This window comes from Vulpes lagopus, chromosome 20, assembly GCF_018345385.1.
Source record: "Vulpes lagopus strain Blue_001 chromosome 20, ASM1834538v1, whole genome shotgun sequence".
Classification (NCBI taxonomy): domain Eukaryota; kingdom Metazoa; phylum Chordata; class Mammalia; order Carnivora; family Canidae; genus Vulpes; species Vulpes lagopus.
Window position 1 is genome coordinate 26,801,765 of NC_054843.1, and position 17,515 is coordinate 26,819,279.

General features: G+C 33.7%; 1 protein-coding gene across 4 annotated transcripts in view; it reads right to left on the minus strand.

Annotated features, from left to right (window-relative positions):
• The window catches only part of USP25 (ubiquitin specific peptidase 25), a 137,524-nt gene that overhangs the window by 94,468 nt on the left and 25,541 nt on the right, over positions 1 to 17,515 (minus strand). For 2 of the 4 annotated variants that reach the window (XM_041734852.1, XM_041734849.1), the window contains exons 3-4: positions 15,992 to 16,136; positions 3,562 to 3,685 (exon numbers count right to left, since the gene is read on the minus strand). In XM_041734852.1, the coding sequence (XP_041590786.1) occupies positions 3,562 to 3,685; positions 15,992 to 16,136 (269 nt within the window). Of the gene's footprint in view, positions 1 to 3,561; positions 3,686 to 11,603; positions 11,688 to 15,991; positions 16,137 to 17,515 lie in introns of those variants that run through there. The other 2 variants (XM_041734850.1, XM_041734848.1) reach the window with 1 other exon arrangement.

Below are 17,515 nucleotides of genomic sequence, written 5' to 3' on the forward strand. Positions count from 1 at the left end.
TGATTTTTGTTGCCTATTGTTCTAGCTGCTCCTCATAGTGACGTTTTTCCAAGTGTGTGTGGTAATTGTCATAGGTGGTTCCAGTAGAGCTTCAAAAGTTACTGAAGGGGATTCTTTGAGGCCAAGGATAAAGAAACCTTCCTAGAGAGACAACGTACTTTTGATTCCATTAGGACCTAGAAACAATATAAATCCAACACCATATAAAACTAAATTCCCCTAGGGACATTTAGTGTGACCAAGCAATCAATAGTATTTACATTTTGGTTTGTTTGGTTATCTGTTTTTATAAGTGTGGCAAGCTAAGTAGCATATTCCCTTGAATTTGCTTTCTCTCTTTCCCTTTTTACTTTATCTTTGCTTCCCTGGTAATATTATATTCCTCAATAAAGAATTAGCAACTTAAAAAAAAAAACTAACTAAATTCCCAAGTTGAGAATTACTAGACTACTAAAGTGATAGAAATTTCAGCTGCGAACCAATGGTACAACTTTGCAGGGGCAAGTCCTATCACCTCTAATTGCTCCCCTCAGAGCAAGAGCAACTGTCTTTGCAATACTCTAAGGTTCTGAAGGGGGGGGGATACATATAATCTACTCTTATTGTAAATATGTCACCCTTTGACATAACCACTTAATAAGGGAAATGATCTCTTATTAAAGCTCCAGACCTTACATAGACCATGGCCTCTGACTTCTTTTTCCCATACCCAACAAGGATATCATAACTGAAGTTCAAGTTTATATACACAAGTAAATATCACGTCAAGAAATGACTTTCAGTGTTCTGAACTTACTTCTTTGGTTTCCTGCTTTCACTCTGATGTAGTTCTATTTTAGTCTTTACTATCTTAATTCTGAAGTACTGCTAAGATCTTAAAATAATTTATGTACAACAAACAGTACACTCTAGCTGTTTTCATCAGAAAATTTCTTAGACCACCATATTTTTTCTTGAAATACCTAGATTTGCATGTAATAACTTTAACTAAAATCTAGCCCAATCCTCTACGCAACTAATTCAAAGTCATTCCATGAAGCAAGTCATTTCACAACAAACACATCACAGACACAAATCAATTACAGTGTAGTTTATTAGCAAATTCAGTTATCCATATTGTACTTGTTCCCCATCTAAGCATTAGTAACCATGAAATAATTATAATAAATACATCCAATCCTGACATTGAGGAGTAATTATATTAAGAAGGACACTTTAAAAATATTCAATTTCTTAAGAAATTTCACCATAATTTTGTGAGTGGCTGAACAGAAGATTGTAAGATATAAAAAGATAGGCTGTAATTCAAATAATTATAATGTTGTATTCCAAATGTATGAATACATATCAAAGTATGTCTGCTAAAATATAACTATCATCAAATGATTCTAGGAATTTGGCAAACTTTTGTTATGTGAACTTAAGTAATGTATAAATAGTTATATTTACTTTTGAGCATGATATATAAACTTTTTCTTAAAAATACATCATTTCCCCTTTTGAATTTAGAATCCTAAGCCTATTAATAAAACCCACCGGAACAAATATCTCTTTACCAAAGGGTTAGCTAGAATTCTCACATTCCTTTCTTCTGACACAGTATGATTTACATGTCTTATTAACCGCACATTTTATATTTAACATTATTTTTTAACTGTAAGTTATAAAATCTACATACCACAAAAACTTACATTTTGTACTAGTAAATTAATAGAAGTTATTTACTTCTATTACACTACACCAAATCTGCATGTTGTGTACAATAAAAATATTTATAAAGTATTCACTATTTTAAGAGTATATTAAAATTTAGAAGACCAATAATAAAAAACACTATCTTAAGAGATATTTGTTTCCATTTGGACACAAATGAGTATCTAGAACAATATGTAATGAATACATTAAACTTAACAGATTAGGAATAATTTTAATACTTTAACTTTCAAGTTATTTTTACTTATTAACTAATTACAACACGCTGTTTTAATTTAAAAACATGTGATATAAAACTACTGACACTATTTGGTATATAAGCTTCCATAGTTTTTTCTATTTGTATACTAACATAAATTCATTTAAACAAAAATATACATATATTTTTAAAAACAAGATTTGAATCACGGCATATATTCTATTCTATAATCTTTTACATATAATAGATCATTTCCTTTAAATATGAAATCCAACTCACGTATTTCACGTTTAAAATATTTCTGATCAAAGCATAAGTAGTCAAGTTTTATAATTATTCAAGACAATTATTTCATTCCAATCCATTTTTTGAGACAAATCAAATTTTACAATTTCTCTAAATCCCTCATAACATAAGCCTAATTACAATGTCTAAAGATAATGCATAAATTTTTGTTTTTTCATTTAGAATTACTGGCATTAACTGATATTACACCCAACTGGAGAGGACAATAAATTTTAAGTCTTCTCATCTTAATACAATTGTTTTATGAAGTTTCCAAAGTAACATTTAAAGACATTAAAAAGTATTACTAAAAAGAATTATGTGCCTTTGCTAAAAATAGCAGTTTGAGACCTCTCCTGCCATACAATAATCTCAGATTACTTAGAAAGAAATATACTACTGATACCATGGTAAGGGAAATTATCTGAGAAAGCTGTTATATTCCAAGCAACTTGTGTTATTGGGAAAAAAAACACTAGACTCATAAGATTTACCCTCGCTGTGTACTTTTGGAAAATCATTCAACCTCTTAAAAGATCAATTTCTTCTTCAATAAAATAGCTACCACTACACCTCCATAGAGTTCTTTAGAAGATTATAGTTATATTTTAAAGACTTTAAAGACTTTTCAAAATCAACATTGTTTCCTGATAAAACAAATTTATTTTTATTTGACCCATCAACAAATCAAAATGTTTCAAACTAAAAAGTTTTCATTATTAAATCAAAAGATGCATTCTATCAAACATTTTGGAATCTTGCCAATTTCTTTAAAAAAAAAAACTGTAAGTAAACTATTATATTATAGATCAGAAGATGGAGAATGAAGGCCCATGGGCTAAATCCAGCTGGCAGCCTGTTTTTTAAAACAAGATTTATTGGACCAGAGCCACACTCATTAAATTATGTATTATCTATGGCTGCTTTGGCACTACTATACTAGAGTCTATATTAGAGTTGAGTAGCTGTGACAGAAACTATATGGCCAACAAAGCCTAAAATATTTACTACTCGCCCTTTACATAAAACGTTTGCTAACCTCTGCTATAAATGACTACAAACTAAATGGGACAATGTATCCAAAAGAAATTAGAGGAAGAAAAATAAAAATAAAAAAGTATTAAAATATTCACCTAAATTTAATGCCTCATAATGCCACTCCAAAATCCTAAAAATCTAAGCTCCAAATCAATCAGAACTAGAATGTGAAAACTATGGTTACAGAAAATATAAAAACAATACTAAAGTTTCTTAATGGGTTTCTTCAGAATAACAAAATATATCTCTGTGCCTCTTGAAATTAAAGCCAATTATTTCTATTATAAGTAATACTTATATCTATTTTATACAAATTATGTTTTTACCTGCTAATGGCTTGCTCCTCATCAGTTATTCCAGTCTCCCTGAATGCCCTGTTTGATTCCGCCAAACTCAAGGCAATTGCTCTCTGAAGATCATCTTTATCATCTCCAGTGAGATCAATCACATCTGAAAAGCAAAACTATCTTTCTCAAAATTAAAAGTCAAACAAAATGAAGGTAATTCTTATCATGGGGATTCTATACGCAATATATCCTTTCAAACCAAAGTCAGCACCAACTTAAATTCTCCTTAAGAGCCTCTCTGAAGAGAATGCAAAGTACATTTTAAATTGGTTATATTTTAAAACTTAATGCTCTTCCCTACAAAATATGCCTAAAACATAAAGAGCATAAATATTTTTCAATGCACAGGAATCTCAATGTTTGCTATGAAGCCTCTGATGAAGAGCTAACAAGTAGAAAGATCACTAAAAACAGGGTTTTACCAACAAAAATTGAAATCACCATAAACATTTACATTTATGCTTTCTGAAGTTTATCCAAATACACACATTACAGTTCATGCATACTACCACCCAGACATTAACTAACAAAGTATAATAATAACTGAGATCAAAAATTATGCTTCAGAACCTAATTGACCATGAATACATAAATGCTTATTTATACATTTTGTAAAGACTAGAAGAATGTATTAAACTGTTAACAGTGGTTAATTTTGAAGAAGAGGGTTATGGGAAGAGGAAGGAAGTAACAAGGCCTTTCACTTTCTATTTTAAACACTTCTCTACCAGCTGAATATTCAATGAACATGCAGTCCTCTCATTTTAAAAAAAACTTTTCATTTCATAAAAAGAAATATACAAATACATGATACCAACTTCTTTTGTTAGAAAGAAAACAGTCTTGATGCTGTAAGTATTCTTTTTCCAAAGAACAGAGGCCACAGATATTATTACTACCTTCAAGAAAACCTTTTTAATCCAATTTCCCAATATATATTGGTCTATTTCCTTCACTCAGAAGATGGCAATAATACACCCATTATCATAAGACCCATAATATATTGCTAAGTAGAGGATTACAAAACAGTATGATAAGAAAGACAAAAGCTATAACTTTGTGTTGTTAGGCTTATGCTTACAGGTATCTTGTATACGTTGTATATTTATTTTATTTGTATTTGAGACATTAAAAATTATTTTTTTCTTTGTAATCTTGTAAAAGGAATTTGCAAGAGGGGAAACATAAAAAGGGTAGGGATAGGAAATAAAATGCCTGCATTTTACCATTTAACTCTAGAGTTATATGTAGTTACTCAAAAAGAATAAGCCACACTTAGTGAGAAAGAAATAATGTATATTGATAGTTTCAAAAATCTACTTCTATTGTTATCCACACTTTTTTCTCTGAACAGTATTTATAAAAGAATATTAAAAATATTAGAAATAATAGCTGGCTATGGAAGGTGTTTTTAAAATATCTTTAGAAGTATAATAAAACCTATGAAAATGTAGTAAGTAGGGTCCAAAAAAAGTTAGTCAAGTAAAATGCAGAACAGAGCATATAGCAAGGTTAGTGAAATGATGGAGCATGCCTAAATATACTGACAGGCCAAAGATTTCCTAAGTCTTACTTACAAGACCCAAGTCCACCTAGATCACAGTCATAGATAGATACCATAGGGGTGTTGCCATCCAGTCCACTTAAAAACTGATGAAGCAGCTAGGACTAGAAAGGCATAAATGTGCCTCAAAAAATGAGGATATTTTGGTCATTAAATAATGACTAGAACTCAAGTTAGTAAAGAGAGAATAATGGAAGTAAAAAAATAAATAATTTGAAAGAAATTCTGCTTCACAAAGAAGCAGGAAAATCAGTTTGGGGGATATGACTAATTAGCCCTCAGATTCCATTCCCTCACCCTCCTAGTGTGCTTTCTTCAACTACAGAAGCTAGAAAGATTAAAACAAACAAATCTATTTTCCCAATTCACTGACAGTTATGGTTCTGAAGAGAATTTAGGTTCCACCAGCTAGATACATTAGGGGGATGCAGGGGATACAGAAGGCAGAAGTGAGGGAAAGCCATCCTGCTGCTTTAGGCTCTTTTCTCCAGCATGACTGGACAGATACAGGTTGTTCCGCACAGCATTCCAGTGTCCAATTTCCAGATTCAGGATGTCAAGAGTAGAAGGGGCAACTAGACTCTGCATTCCAATGTTCAGGCATAGCTCAGTAGCAGTTACCTAATCCTGCCTTCTTGTTCTCTAGGCTGCAGCTCCAGAAGTATGTTTTTGAACTCAGTAGTCCCAGAAACAGCCTCCTGAGTCACACTACCTTCCTGACAGTGGCAGAAGGAACAGCTTCCCTGGCTAGCCAGTTCTGCAAGAATTTGGGGATCATTTCATAAGACAAGCTGCAGATCCCTCCTCCACTCCATCCAGATTTTTTTTAAGAACCTAATTCCCTGGATTAAATTTCTTCTTTGAAACTATCTGGAGTGTTTACTGTTTCATGTCTGACAAGTAAAGGAAACTGGCTAAAGCAGAAACTCACTTAGAAATATCAACAACTTATAATTAGACCTTTCATGATTTAATTGTAACTCAAGCAACATGAATGCAAAAAAACAAGGCAAGGTTTTTAACCCTATTTCATAAATAACTGAAGCTGTGAGAAATGAAGTATATCATCATAAGAATAAAGAATGCTTGACAGCTTTAAACTTAAATCTTAAAACTATGAATCTTTCCTTTCAGAGGAAAGGAAAGGATCCTAGCAGATCTCCAAGAGTAGTCAATGGAGCCTTGGGGATTCCCCCATGATCCTTAAAAGAGAAGGGGGTTCCATAAGTAAAAACGTTCTCATAAAAATATCAAGATGTTATCTGCCTTTCTCCTGTGGTCATATCTGCACTGATGATACAAGACAATAGTGCATAAAAGTACTGCATTTTTGCAAAAATCGAGGCAGTACCACCAAGTTGAGTAATGTACTGTATTACAACTATTGATACTCATTATTCCAAAAAAAAAAAAGCCAGTTTCTCTTAGATCCTTGATAAAAAGGGAAAATTTTATTTTATTAAATCTCAATCACTGACTTACATATTCTTTTCATTCTATGTGACAAAACAGGAAGTATGCATAGTACTTCTGCTGCATCCAAAGTAAGCTTTTGCTCAAGAGAAAACACTAATTCAATGCTTGAGCTGCAAGCCAACTGAACTGGCTTATCTTTTTTTCATGGAACACTATTTTTACTTGAAAAAAAAAAAACTAACTACAAACTATGATTACTCAAACTTCAGGATTTGGCAGATATTTTCTCGAGAATAAACAAAGTGAGCCCGCCACCTATATAGGAGAACAAATGAGAGTATGTGTTGCCAATGAGGAATGCAGACTTTTCAAGCAAAAATGATAACTTTGGAAAGCTTGTTCTTACCACTACGCACACATTTTCCCAACATTAAAAGTTTTTTTGGGTAAATCAAGTGATACCAACAATTTTGATTTGTTTTATAATGTAGACATTCTTCTAATATTTAGAATGAAATCTTTTCCATGGTGTAATAAAATTATGCATAGGTAAATCCATTCCAAGAGCAACACAAGTGATAGAGATGCCAGGAATAACTTTAGTTTCTAATATTTGGTCTCTGACCCATTTCCTGATACAGAGTTCCTAAATTATTTGGAATTTCCTGGGTGACAGGAGCATCTTTTGCTTTAATACTATGAGTCCTGGTGGACTCCTGGTATAGATGCAGGATGAATGCTGCACCAGAAAAAAACAGAAAAACCAAGCCATGGTGAGAAGCTTGGAACTTTGAGAGGAATTTTTTCTTTGGGAGGAGAGAAAGGCTAGAGATTAGGTTAATAATCTAATCATGCCTACCTGCCCAACCCTCCATAAAAATCTCTAAAGTACAGCATTCAGAGAGCTTCCAAGTTGGTGAACATATTCACATGCTGGTATGGTGGCAAACCCCAACTCCATGAGACAGAAGTTCCAGTGCTTGTGACCCTTCCAGACCTTTCCCTATGTATCTCTTCATCGGACCGTTCACCTGTATCCTTTATCATATTCTTTTTTAAAAAATAAACCAGGACATGTTAAGTGTTTCCCTGAGTTCTGCGAGCCATTATTGCAAATTCTCAAACTCAAAGAAGGGGTTTTGGGAACCCCCAACTTGTAGCCAAGTCAGACAGACTTATGGAAGGAAACTGCGGACTCACTACATATGACTGGCATCTGAAGTGTGGGTGTCTTGTGGGACTGCAAGCCCTTAACTTATAGAATCTAAAGTTAACATCAGGTAGAGAGTGTCAGAATTGAACTGAATTACAGGACACCTCACTAGTACTAGAGTATCAGTGAGGTGTGGAAAAAAATTCACATTTCTGGTGTCAGAAATATTGAGTGTAAGCACAGAAAGAAATAAGCAATAGTAGTAGTCTTTAATGCTAGAAAGATAGGTGAATCAGAGACTACTGGTCCTTAACTGAAAAGTTGGAGCTTTTTCCTTTACGCAATGGAGAAAGTTTATTTATTACTTGTAGTTTCATTATAATTACAATAACTTTCTCCATGATGTTCCCATTACTTCATAAAGCCTCCTCTTTCCATAGGATATTTTAAACAATAAGGCAATCCTCAAAGACCACTATAACCTACTCACACACATTTCAACAGAATGGTTAAACATGAGTTTTTCCTTTGTTTGGAGTTAGCACAATTTCTCCTAAAACATGAAACATGTAATGAACTATTTGTTTCACAATGAAAACTAGCCCTCTATGAGTTTCTTATATGCTTATACTCAAAAAAGGAACAGAGAATATGCTTGGCTATAAATAATTTCTAACTGAAACAATTTCTAATTTCAACTGTAAAAATTTAGCCTTTGTAAAACTTTCATCCAGGGGGCACCTGGGTGGCTCAGTAGGTTGAGCATTTGCCTTCAGCTCAGGTCATGATGCCAGGGTCCTGAGATTGAGCCCTGTATCAGGCTCCCTGCTCAGGGGGGAGTTGCTTCTCCCTCTTCCTCTGCCTCTCCCCCTGCTAGTGCTCTCTCACTCACACACACTCTCTCTCTCTCAAATAAATAAAATCTCTTAAAAAAAATTCCATCCAAATACCAAGGTCTTATGAATATTTTTATATCTGTGTCAAGGGAGGATCTCAATGAAACACCAAACTTTGTTTCAGCCAACCCTCCCTCTAGTACAAGTATGAACACAATTCAAGGGCACAATTGTCACTGTTAGCTGAGTAACATTAGAAAAAATCGCATGTTACAAAAACCTCCATCATTTTCAAGTCTTCCCAAATTAAAACATTTTTTTCTATAAAGTTGGAAATATAAATACCAAAACATAACACTCACCTAATAAATCTTTCACTCTCCAAAGAAATACTATTTCAGTATTAAAACTTAAATACAACTCTGAAACATTTCTCTGCTTACTCCAAAATATAGGCAGTCATCAGCTTAACAATGAATTAGACTTCAAATCAATGCATTATTTATAACTCATAATTCATTTTCCCATGAAAACAGCATATTAAGTGACATGAGGCTTCCAAATTAGTTTACAAAGCCAATTTAGCCCATAATATAGTTGAAACTGCAATATATGTAAAGATTTTGAAAAAATTCTTCCATTGTTTTCCTTACCCAAATAAGGTTAAACCTAAGGGAAAACCTTCCCCTTCCCCTACCAATTAATCAAGTTTATATATATCACCAGCAAAGATTTCTAGGCAGGGGAATGGTATGAGTAGAAAGAACTGTTAGGAGAGTTAAGAGTTAAAGTGTTGAATAAGAGTTTGAGGAGCTGTAATAATATATACCAGACAAGAGCAACTGAAGGGAATACACAAAAACTGACACAACTGCAAACTAAATGATTATTTTGGTAGATTAGGAAGAGCTTGTTTAAAAATAAATAAATAAATAAATCACTGGGCTACCAGAAGGATGGGGATGCCCTTAAGAGACACAGGCAACTGGACAGGTTGATGTGGTTGGTAAGTGATGGAGCTGAAAATAAAAAAAGAGAGAGAGAGAGAGAGAGAGACAGGCAAAAATGAACAAAGGGATGGTCAGCAGATCAGAAATAAGAAAACTACCATTCTCACCCTCACGCACTCTGTTTCACCATGACGATATCCACACCATTCATTTCCTGAGCCAAATATGCTCCTGCCTAGTCTGGGATACACCTGCCTCGGACATCACAAAGTCTATTCCCTAACTTCATTCAGATATCTGGATAAATGTGAACTCATCCTAGAGAGATTCCCTGACCAATTTTTTGTCTCAGCACATTCCCTGCCTGACATCCAACCACATCCCTGTCACCCTCTGTCCCTTTACCCTTCTCTACTGTTTCTCATGAACTCACTACTACCTGACATTATTTATTTATTGTTTACTGTCTTTCCCCTATGTAAACTGAGACTCTGTGGCCTAAAAAACTACCTGATACAGATGAGGCAATCAATAAATATTTGTTAAACAAATAAGACTAAATATAGACTACAGAACAAGACAAAAATAAGTGAGCCATCTTCCCAGTGGCACTAATTAGAAGACTAGAGAACATATGCTTTATCCACCCAGAACTTTTTCTAGTAAGTGAAAGGACAAATAGCATAAAGTATCACATTAGAAGAACACTACTTAAAAGCGAGAAGACATACGCAATGTAAATTGTCTTTCCCACCCCATGCTTCCATTCTCCTCTCTCTGCTTCCTGTCAGCTCATAAGATGTTCCTGCTTTTCCAATCTTCTCACTGCTGAACTCAGATTCTCTCAAACATCAAGGTACAAAAGAGCCTTCTGTGATGATGGAAATACTCTATTAATCTGCACTGTCCAATACAGTAGCCACCAGGCACATGTGACTTCTACTAAACATTGAAAATATGGCTAGTGCAAGAGAGGAAACTAAATTTTAGTATTAATTTATATTTAAATTTAAGTTGCCACATGTGACTATCGGCAACTATATCGAACAGCTCAGCTCTAAATGGTCTTGTTCTATTTTTAATAATAGCTGCTGAAATTATAATGGCAGCAGCACTGGTAAAAAAAAAAAGTGAATAGTAAAGGAACTATTGCTGAGTCTGTCAGAGACTTTAAGGTTTTCCAACTTGGATTACGTAAAAAAAAATTGAAGTTAACATTCAATATTAGTCAACAAAAGTTATAGCCTATGGCTATTATTCTGCCATAAAATTTAAGAAAATTCATAAAGTTGCACAAGTCATTTTGCAGTACATGTCTAACAGAATTCTAAGTACATGCTTAGAATAGAGTAGAAGCCTAGCCTAGCTGCATTCAACTGGTTGTGATCAACTTTCACACCATTTCATCTTTATGCTTAACCTTGATTTTTGGTGAATCATCAAAATAGCTTTATGCAATTAGAAATCTTGATGGAGTGCCATCTAGGTGGCTCTGTCAGTTAAGCATCTGCCTTCAGCTCAGGTCATGATCTTGGGGTCCAGCCCCATACTGGGCTCCCTGCTCAGCAGGAAGTTTGCTTCTCCCTCTCCCTCTGACTCTCTCTAGGTTGCGTGCTTTCTCTCTCTGTCAAATAAATAAATCTTTAAAAAAGGAAAAGGTAAAGAAAAAGAGAAAAAGAAATCTCTATGGAAAAAGAGATTTAATTGTCTTTGTATTATTTTTTTTCTATCCATAGTTACTTGTTTAACATATTTGAAGAATGGAAAAAATATTAGCATTCAATTAATAAAATCCTAAACTGCTTAACATAAGCAATTTACCCTCAACAGAGGTAAACGCCCTAGACTTGGGTCTATATATTACTTGGGCTTTAAATCACTTTTAGGCTGGCTAAGCAATGTAACCAAGACCAGGGTTCTAAGACAGAACCTCACTTTCTATGCAATCCTTACCTAATAACTCAGTTTCTTTTGGAGGAAAAATATACCAATTCTAAGTTTATAAGGGGTTGACCACTTAACAGTAATTCCAATGCCTTATACCAATTTCTCTGAAACTTAAGGCAATATGTGGCATTACTGTCTGTGTTGAAATTACCTACCCAAATCCCTCTCATCTTTTGATCCATACTTTGATTGCTCAATTGTAGCACATCTTGTTCTGGTGGGCATATACAGTTTTTTTCCTGTTTTAAAAAAGTTCAAAAGAATTTAATGGTCATGAAGAAAAGAGTATTACTATTTGATTTCAAATTGGGCAAAAAGCCTTACATGGACATGTCTATGACAGAGTCTGTCATGACACAAAAATTTAGCAGAATCTATTAAGTATATACCTATGATATCTCAATATCTTGCACTGTTTCCTAGTCCTCTCTGCATTAATATTTTTTATTGCAAAACTCCAACACAATTTTATTTCCAATTTAAGATGGAGGTGGGAAGCATTCATTTAAGAATCCACAATATCCAATCTGGATAAGAGATCCAAGTAGTGAAAAAAGATGCCTAAAAGTTTCACTAATACTACTTCAAATGATTTGGGCTTTTTCTCAGAGTTCAGTAGAGTATGGAAAATTAAAATGCAATGAAAAGATACCAAGTACCTTACTACTTAATTCATTATTATGCAGAGTATAAGCTTTCCTTGGAATGTTTCCTTTTTCTCTCAAAATGACAGGTAAAAAGGATATAGTCCTACTAACTATTGAAAATGTAATTACTTCTTCAGCATTAAATGAAGGCTCATAAATATGTGTTAATCTTCAAATAAAGTGATAAAATCTTATCTTCTGACATACCCAGTTATGCATAACAGAAAATTTCTCCACAATCCCCAAATGTGACTTCTATAGGCCATTAAAAGCTATCCCCTTATAGTCATTAAAAAAAAAAAAAAGATGGATTTTATTCCTTGTAAAAGAGCTTATGTAAACAAACGATCTTATGTACTTAGCATTACAGACTTTATTTCAAAATACAGATGTTCTATCAGCACCACAACCAATAGATAATGACACATGTAAAGTTAGCAGTGCTTTATGTTTTATCTATCCCTGTCAGAGATTTAATACTTAAAAAAGAAAAAAAGGAATAAAAAATTTCTTAAAAGTTAAAAAACATGCCATATTTGAAAAAAATAAGTTAAACTATGGTCAACTTTCAAGTAACAACATATTTCATATAAAATTAAGAAAATGCTCAGAAAGGATCTTTCTATCTAGAACAATCCCTTGAGAACTTCTTGACACCCTGATCACTCCAATACACCACCCTCCTGAAGCTCTTACAGTAAGTTTTCTCAATAGAGACCTGTGTTTGAATATATATTTGTGATTATTTCCTGGCGTTCCTCCTCACGTTTTACCACTCCTTCCAAGAATTAAAACACAAAAGATTTCATTTCTTCTTAGGACTAATAGCACAGTAATTTAAAGAATCTGTTGAATGCATGACATCTCCTTACTTTTTCACTTTTAAGCCATTTAACACTACTGTGACACTGCCAAATTTAAATGCTGAATCTATTTCCTAAAGGCAACTGTACTGCTTAGAACTTTATGAAATATGATACAAATTTATTCATGGAAAAGATTTAATTGTTATCTCATCAGATACTTTTTCCCAGGTTGATACTATTGTAATATAATCACCACACTATATTTTTAGGGTTTTTCTCAATAACCTGAAAACAACTTTATGGACCTATCATCCAACTTACTGAATTTTTTTTTAAAGATTTTTTATTTATTTATTCATGAGAGACAGGCAGAGGGAGAAGCAGGCTCCATCCAGGGAGCCCGACTTGGGACTCGATCCCGGGCCTCCAGGATCAGGCCCTGGGCTGAAGGTGGCGCTAAACCGCTGAGCCACCCAGGCTGCCCCAACTTACTGAATTATTAAGTATAAATCAGCACCTTGGTGAGAAGGATAACACACTTTACTGATAAAGAAACCACAACAGCACACAATTTGCTCAAAATGATAATCAGTTGTAATGAACCAGAAACTCCATTTCTCTACCATTACTTTCAAGTGAAATAGAAAATTATATTTTAATGAGTGGCACCAGTTGGTTGACCAGACTGACTCTTGCTTTTATTTTAGCTCAGGTTATAATTTTGCAATCTCATGAGATCAAGCCGCATACTGGGTTCTACACTCAATGTGGAGACCTCTTGGGACTGTCTCTCCTTCTCTCTCTCTCCCTCTCCCCTGCATTTGCATGGGCACAAGATATTTCTCTCTCTCTTAAATAAATAAATCTTATTTAAAAACTAATGAATATTTTTGAAGAACTACACACACACACACACACACACACACACAATTTTTAATCTTATTCATATGTGACACACATCTTCTGAAATGAGGTTGCCTTCTCCCTAAGAGCATCTATTCAAATCTCTCTTGTCCAGACCATTTTCACTATTCCTTGTCAAAAATCTTGAACAGGTATTAACATCTGGCTTAAACAATACTTGCTGACTCTCACAGAGCAAGTAAGAAAGTATTTAGGAAAAAGTCTTACAGTCCTAATTCCCTTACCTACTTATATAAACTACCTCATGTCACAAAATCCACCATCTATATTAAGAATTCACAGCTTTCAGTCTAAAATCTTGTCATCCTTTCCACTAGAACAGTGAACCATGTTAGTCAATTTCCTGTTTCCTTCACCTTAACCAATTGCCTTCAGTCAAAAACGTTTTCTCCTTTCTCTACCTAATTTTATTTTCCCCCAAGTCTCAGGACCTTGAAAGATAGGTATTATTCTCACATACAAATTCCTCCTCTATTTATGCTACTTCTCTTTTTTCTAACTTCTTGCAACAAGCTTTTCAAGCCCATTCCTTTTCATTGGTTCTGAAACAGCTTTTTTTATACGTATTATCAAAAATAATTCAATGAAACTTTCTGAGAAACGATGCTAACTATTCTAGCATGAGGGTAGGAAGATCAATGGTCTTTTGCCCTGTTATGCTTCCTGTTTGGTAAGAAAAAAAGGCACAAGCAAATAATTTCAAAATTGCACAGTACTCATTAAGACCCAAGTATACTCTGAGTGCTAGAGAAGCACTTGCTTCAATCTAGAAGCCAGGAGAAATATTCTAAAGTCAGAAGCTCCTGAACTAAATCTTACAACACCGAAGGTAATTAGGCTAGGGTGTAGAGGCTACAGGGGATTGTAGACAGAAGGAACAAGTGTAAAGACCAAAGAAATTAAATAGCACTGAGTGGATAAGAACTCCAAACCATCCTGAATTATCACAGTATAAAGTGAGAAGAGAAAAACAACAGAAAATGAAGTTAAAGATGTAGATAGGGTCCAAACCACAGTTTGTCTTGAACTTAGACATAAACAACTGGGTCTGTCTCACATAAATAAAACTTCTTCCATCACTTATTGCCTATGTGAGGTTAAGAGTATTTCAGCTTTGGCTGACATAAGATCATTTGTGAACAAAAATATTAAGATTACCCTGAAAATACAAAATTAAAATATTTTTAAAAACATTAAAATAATCTTTACTGACAATACTTAAAACAACCATGTGAATTTGTTCTTCCTAGTTGTTTCTTAAATTTGAGAAAGTCTGTAAACAATATCAGAGGGGCTGGTTCAGTCAGTAGAGCAGGTAATTCCTGATCTGAGGGTTGTGAGTTTGAATCCCATGCTGGGTGTAGAGACCACTTAAAAATAAAATCTTTTAAAGAAAAAATCAGAAATTCTCTTCAAATACAAGTTAGTAATCAAACTTCTCAAATACAGAATGCATAAATATCTTTTATTTTATAAAATTAATAAATTTTACATGGTGTAGTTATTACACCATAATGAGATATAGAGGAAACTAAACATATTTTGAACAATTCAGTACTATATATAAGCATGAACTATTCACACTATAAAGAAAAAGTCATATCCCACATAAAACTTTCCATATGTATGTATATATGTGTATATGTCTGTGTGCGTATGTATGTATGCTTACTTTGTTACATGGTAATAAATGTTTTTCTAAAATCTTCATTTTGGGGAGGGGCAAGGATTGAGGGAAGGAAAATTCTGTTAAGTGGAAAACCTATCAATAATTAGAAATAATAGCTCCCCTTCAAAAATAATACTAAGGCCTCTAACAACATTTAAAAGCCAAAAGAAATGTTTGTACCCATGTAAAATCCTGGAAATGTTTGTTTCTTTCATGAATAACACCTATAGCTGTTCTGTATTTGAGTACAATTGAGTATTAAATAAAACGCTCTATGAAAGGATATATAACTTAAATACAATCTGTTGTACCTAAACTGGAGAAAACACTGATGCAGCTAATAAAAATGTATACTCTTTGCAACTACACTAAAAAGAATCAAGGTTAAAGTCAAGTAGTCTTTGTCCTTTGCTTCTGCTTAAACAAAATTAATACATTCCCAAGGAAGTTTTTCAATACATTCTTATTAAAGCATTGAGAAAGAGAAATAAACTTACTTGTGTCTGCTTGGCTTCCCACACTGATGTATCTATCGTTGCCAGGGAGTGCTGTTTGGTAGTAAGTTGTCTCCTCCTGCTGAGGGGTCTTGGCATTCTTTGCAGTAAGGAAAGCCACTGCTAATTCCAAGTTTCCATTACTATCCTTCAAATATCAAGAACAGAACATCAAACATTTTAGAATAACTCCATATATTCTCACATGATTTAATTTTCTCCATAACAACTAATACTTAATAGCAAAATTCACTTTCAGATTTGAAATCATTCTATGTGATCCTAATTTTATAAACTGATCATAAAGTACATTCTATGAACAGAAATTCCTTTTCCTATTTAGACTACCGATCTAAGAATTCTATAATTTCTTCATTTCCAATTATTTTCATTTCTGCTTAACAAAAGTCAATCACAGAATTTATGCTTCTAAACAAATAAACTAAAAAATGTTTTCTAGGACTTGCTATACAAAAGGATGGAAATGAGTATTTGAAACAGTACCTCTGCAAAGAAGAGCTATAAAAGATATTCCCTTTAATATGGATGCTAAATGCATATCTAGTGGCAAACTTAAGCAAATGTCAGACTTGTAGGTGGAAAACAGCAAAACATTCTGAAGCTTGATAGTACAGAGAGACACACAGAATTGGACAGAAATACTCAATCCTATCATAGGATGACAATCATACCTAAGATGATTGGGTGACAATCATACCCAAATTAAGTATATACATTTTATGGAGTTCTCATCAAAAGCATTTCTGGGCAAAATTATTCTGAAGTTAATTTAGAAGAAAGCAGATGCTAGAAAACCAAAAATATTTTTAACAGCACAATAATGACAAGAGACATGACCAGTTCTATCTATATTCTCTGTAGAGTTAATAATAAATATAACACTAGCTCTGGGACAACTAATTGAAACAACATTAGGAAACCCAGATATTAATAATGAAGCGATCTCTGTAACAGAAGGCCAGAACACCTAAGACTATGCAGGCCTCATTAACTTTAGCATACACAGAGATGGTAATAGGAAGTCAGTGGAGGGTTTTGGACAGAAATGACATGGTATGACTTACATTTTAAAAGGATCACTCTGGCTGTGTGTTGAGAATAGATTATCGGAGAGAAAGGGCTAAAGCAGAGAGTCCAACATTATTTGCTATCACATTAAATGTGGGAGGTGACAGAAAAAGAAAAATCAGAATGATTACAAGATGTGAAACCTGAGCAACTGGAATGGAAGAATGAAGTTCCCAACCCACCCCAACTCCAGTTCTAGTTAGCCACGGAAGAGAGAAAAAAAAAGTAAGAGTGCAGTTGGAAAAGTACCAGTGCTTTAAAACTTTATATCACAGTCATTATAATACTCTTAAATGACTCACCAAAAATACGCATATAATATAATCTACAGCATGAAAAGTAAAATAGTTGTGAAATAATTTGCAATAACAATGGCTACATTTATGGACCACTTAGTATGTGCCAAGAAATGTGCTAAAGTGCTTTTTATATACTACC